Consider the following 5,399-nt stretch of genomic DNA (forward strand, 5'->3'; position numbering starts at 1 on the left):
AAAATTTCTGTTAATTTGGTCTCAGTCGACTGTGTCCGACTTTTATGAAAGGAAGTAGATATTGTACTTAAAAGAAAAAGGAAAAGGAAAATGATATTTTCTATCGGAATTTCTGCGTGCATTTTAAACATCAAGTAACATGTTTCCCTACAAATTCTTTATTTTCTTGACACTAATATCCTGCTTTAAAAAGTAGACGGTTATTTCTGTAACGCTTCACGAGCAAAACAATAAAAAATATATAGCGGAATAATATGTTCCTCTTCTTTTTTTTCAAATCTTCGTCCACTCGGATAATCACGTGACAGCGACATTTCAGAATCCAAATAATTCCAAGGATGGTGTTACGCTAATGTTAATCCGGTAATGCGATTTTCTTTCCTTTTTTTCCAAACATCATAAATTTCTCTCTCGTTAGGGCAGAGAAATGTTGGGCGCATTTGCACTGGCTAAGGAGGCAACATAGACGAGCATAGTGCAGCGTGGTAATTTTGATTAATACGTTTAGTATGCAACGCCTGTTTTAATAACACTAGTTTCCAGTTTGCACAGTTTTTCCGGTTAGCAAAAGTAATGTGAAGTAATAAATAAGTAACGCACGAATGAAGATAAAGTTCGTTCCGTCGTTTACATCTCACTCTTCATAATAACGTTAGAAGTGATGCCAAGTTACTAATTTCTATTAACATTCGACAGTTACATTCCTACGATATTTTATCTCCTATGTAGCATTTATTAATTGCCGCTGTTAGTTCACGTTTGGCGCGATAAATATATTTTGCAGAAGTTTGATGAAGCGTTTTCGCGACGTGTCGCTAAAAATATTAATCCAATTTAACGGATGGTTGATTCAGTTTTATTTAGCTAACAAACGATTTATTTACGTTGATGCGGATATATTTGGATTACCGTGTGTACACGTGCAAAGAAAGTCGTGAAACGAAAAACAAAGGAGGATCCCGAATATTAGGGAAATCGGCCTCGATACAACGTAAAATTTTTCGACACCTGCAATTCACTTATTAATTTTTAGTGCCGAACGATTTTTGAGATTGTACGTTAACCGCTAGCGGTAAGAAAGTATGGGTGACGATATTATCAAAGTATGTGCAGGAATGGTGATGCTTTACTATGCCTTCGAATACGCTCGCATACACTAACCAAAATATGTCAAATTGATAAGAGCTTGAGTAACTAACGAGAAGTGAGTTTATAAATTTTCATTTTTGCATACAGAGACACACACACACACACACACACACATATATATGTACGTATATATATTAATTGTAAGTCGTTTCCATTATATTTTATATTATAATCGTATAGTATATTCTATTTTATAATATTATATTACATTTACATATTATGTTTTATTACTGTGTTTTCCATTGGTTGTTTTAACCAAAATAACATAAATATCCGGCATACTATTAATTGAAACATACCATTTTGCTTCTTGGCATCCCCTAATTGGCTTCGTTTTTTCTAATTAGAAATACTCTACGCTGGAAATTTATAATTTGAGATATGAACAGTACTGTATAAATTTGCCCTTTATACGCTTCGAACAGATAGTACAATTTTATAACTGGCTGAAAAGTTTCTGAGGAAAATATGTAAAACGCAATTTAAATCCCGTGGAATGAAAACCGATTCAGTCGAGTTAATCGCTTGGTATTCCTTAATTAAGTTCCGTTTTTTTTTAAGTACAGGACACACAATCTGTTATTAATGCACATTAATTACTCATTAATCATATTTTACATTTAAAAGTTTCTTTTTGTATACAACATTTCATCAATATATTCAATTGTAGGATTGCAAATGACGCGATGGCTCGTTGTAGGCAGCATCGTTGGTTTCTAGTGCCTATCGGTTTATTTTTCACAACGGCGATGTGGCTTTATTATTGTGACAATTACTTCTGCGAAGAACACGAGGACGACAATGTAGAAAATTTAAGAAAACGATAATCTTATTTGTATTTTGTGAATGGCATTTAAATGGTCGATAAAGTACACAAATGTGGCATGTAATTAAGTTGTAGTAAAGCTGTCACTGACGTTTCGCCAAAATCTAGCGTTAATTTTACGTATAGTTTTTTAAATACATGAAACTCTCTCTCTCTCTCTCTCTCTCTCTCTCTCTCTCTCTCTCTCTCTCGCTGATATTTGTTAGAAGAAATGAACAGAGTTTGTGCAAGGACGAAATTCATTAATTTAACATTCTTTCTTCTTATAAAAAATATAATTTATCCGTTCATAAAAATACACGCCTTCGCTTTAAGATGCTCGCTCTTCTTTTTTGTCGAGTGTCCGCTTCTGTATGGTAACACGGTCTGTAATGACATACGATTAAATTTTCACTTTGAAGTTGTATCATTGATTTATTAATGCAAGAAGTAACTTTTTACGTGGACAAAATATAATAATTTACGAATTTCCATTTAAACCGGGAATAAAAATATTTAAATTTGAGAATAATTGCAATTTTACCGTAATTTTTTTTACCGTAACTCTGTTCCCACGTTGACAATTGTCTCTCGAAATCGTTCCATAAACAAACGCCACAGTGTCAGTGGACCGTCCTCGACGATGTCTTCTTTACACTCGTGTCCAATCCACGTTCCCATAGTGAGAATTACGATCACTATTACAATTCCTTGTAACGCTAGCAGCCACTGATTACGAAGCACATTGCTCCAGTATTCGTTCTCTCTAACCTGTTGATTAATTGTTACACATTTTAAGTCCGGTTATTATACATTTTATAAAATACGAAATACGAATGCGTTATTATTCTTTAAATTGATCGCACGAAGTACAATCTGTGCCTAATGTACGACGTGTACTTGTAATTAATATGAATTCTATGGAAAGCCACGTTTGATTGCATTTATTCCTAGTAGTTTTAAAAAGTGAAGAATTTTAGCTGAATCGTTACAGCTAGGCATCACATTTTTACGTAATTCTGGTTAAAATAAATTTTATTTCAACTCCCGATTCTCTCTAATACTGAAAAGGAAAAAAGCTTTCGTCAAGTTGGCAATGACAAAAATTAATTCTTTAAGAGATGTCTGTTGAAATTAGGATGCCTGCGTACAGCCCTCCATTTTTCATTAGATTATTTCGCTCGAGGAAATATCCTGGGATCTTTCCTGCGCTATCAGATCTCTCTTACGTAATAATGCGATTACCGAAATACAAGCCAAGAGAAAGGTTTGTTTAGTTTCCATTAAAGCGAGCTGTCTCCAGCGGGCCGTGTAAACTTTTTTCATCCTCAGCATTTTTGGAAGTTGCGCTTCTGAGCGTCATTGAACCCGAAAGTTTAAAAGCCTCTCATTGTACGCAGAAGTGTGCTGACACCTCGTAGAAATCGCAAGCGCGACGTTGTGTCGTAGGAATTCTATTTATTGAGTTTCACGGCAGCCTTTCAATTGCTCAGCTGTCGTTAAAAGCCCGTCGCAACGCACTTCCACGCGACGGCGAGCTATTACCCGCAAACTGCGTAAAATTCGTTCTTTGCAACAATGAGCGCTTCCCTTTTTTTTCCCTCGCTCATCGTGGAAATAAATATTCTGACATACGCAGGATTTGCGTCACGTATATATCGGATTGTTCAAATGGCTCGGAATAATACAGTGGGATATAAATGAGAAGTGTATTATTTCAATGTTATTAATTAATTTCAAACGTTATTGCAATAGACGGAAATTCTGGAATCATTTGTCAACGATATTGAAGCGTTTTAACATTTGAAAATACGAAATATATATTTTGTCATATAAAATATCAATATAGAATTTCAATATTTCTTCATGTGTCATAAACTTACTTTACAGCGACAGAGCGTGATGGTCTTTTAACGAAGACAAACACATTTTAGCGAGAGCCTGCCGATAAAGTTCAATGGCAATAAAAAGTGGCGCCGATAATATTTTAATATTGAAACTTGCAACGAGTGCGTTAAACGGGAGAGAATGAATAATTAAAAACTGACTGCGAAAGATTGTTTCAACCGGGATCTTGATCCATGAACCTGGATAACGCGTTTCGCGAGAGCTTACACAGCTATTAAAAGTCTATTGTTATTAAAGAGCCTCGTAGTTACAACAAAGTGATATATTAGAGGGAAAATTACGAACAAATTCTCGCGGACCGAGTAACCTTCAATTTACTCCTGTCAGAGTCTCCATTTCTTTGCACTTCCACAGTATTTATCGCTTTATTGTCGAAATCACCACATTTGGGATATACTCGTGTTCTCACAGGTTTTGAAGTGTAACTATCCGATTTGTCACATTTGGCTGTACTGAAAAACATAAGTATTATTGTTACTTATCGTTTAATTATGCAACAAACGTAATGGCAGTTGTGTTATGCAAGTAATGATTTTACGTAATAACACGCGAATTCGAATAATTCTTGAATGTTTTTCCCTTTGCCCTATGGAGCGTATCGAATGGCGAATGAGCTGTGAATTTTACCATACTGTTACGAAGAAAAAAAATTCGGCGGAGACGGGAAATTAAACTAGATATTCAATTCACACGCCATCGATTGATTTTCGCTATCGATACTATGAGGAAACTTCACGAAGTTAAAATTAATGTATGTTAACAATTTAGCTTTGCATTCCAGCTTTATTATATGTACAGAGATTTTAGTGCAAATTCCAAAGCTCGTACATACGTACACATATATGTACGGAAATTGCAAATTGTTCCTGGGTTCTAAACAAATCGAGTATGATTATATAATTGATTTATATGTAATTGCAAAGTTTCTAATTGTGCATAATTCGTACGTCGGAAAAAATATAGATTTGTCATTCAATTTAATGTCTAATTAAGAAAATAAGAGTATGATTTGTACATGCAAATATGATTGTGTTTTCGCATGCAACGTTTGAAGCCCCATAATAATCAATATAACACTATTGAGAGAGAGAGAGAGGGGGGAGAGAGGGAGAGAGAGAGAGCACGTGCTCCTTAAGAGATGATCATTATCTATTCTGATTGAACTGGGCAGCTATCACGTAGCCTCTACGGTTTCCGATCGGAAATACTGGTTTCCGACTGGCGAGCTTCCGACGACGGCGTACCACGTATAGGTATGCCTTATCACGGATCTCGTTTGAAATCGGCCCTTTATCGTCGCGAAACAAAACGAGTGATAGCAGCCTCGTTCAATCACAGCGTGGAACCGATCGTAGAACGGCGGTCTCGGAAACGACATTTCCATCGCCCCCGAAGTGTCGCGGGGCTTAAGCCTTTCTCAGATATAGCGCACGATATTTCTAACTTATTTCCTCGCGTCTCTCCGCTCCCCTTGCGGTCGTGCTAAACTTCCCTCGCTCGCTCGCGCCACTTTAATCGAACTCTTTAAGGGGATGCT

At 36.1% G+C, this 5,399-nt stretch overlaps 2 protein-coding genes across 4 annotated transcripts in view; one reads left to right on the top strand and one right to left on the bottom strand.

The window, feature by feature from the left end:
* Window positions 1-5,399, top strand: part of LOC105558532 (tachykinins) — a 71,926-nt gene that overhangs the window by 45,218 nt on the left and 21,309 nt on the right. The gene's annotated exons all lie outside the window — the stretch shown is intronic.
* LOC105558531 overlaps window positions 1,335-5,399 on the bottom strand; it is a 9,081-nt gene continuing 5,016 nt past the window's right edge. The window contains exons 2-4 of one of the 2 annotated variants that reach the window (XM_012006260.1): window positions 4,170-4,309; window positions 2,514-2,725; window positions 1,335-2,341 (exon numbers count right to left, since the gene is read on the bottom strand). In XM_012006260.1, coding sequence (XP_011861650.1) covers window positions 2,263-2,341; window positions 2,514-2,725; window positions 4,170-4,309 — 431 coding nt within the window. In that variant the 3' untranslated portion in view covers window positions 1,335-2,262. Of the gene's footprint in view, window positions 2,342-2,498; window positions 2,726-4,169; window positions 4,310-5,399 lie in introns of both variants that reach the window. The other variant, XM_012006261.1, reaches the window with a different exon arrangement.

The sequence above is a fragment of the Vollenhovia emeryi genome, unplaced genomic scaffold (assembly GCF_000949405.1).
Source record: "Vollenhovia emeryi isolate VEMERY1.0 unplaced genomic scaffold, V.emery_V1.0 DF939335.1, whole genome shotgun sequence".
Classification (NCBI taxonomy): Eukaryota; Metazoa; Arthropoda; class Insecta; order Hymenoptera; family Formicidae; genus Vollenhovia; species Vollenhovia emeryi.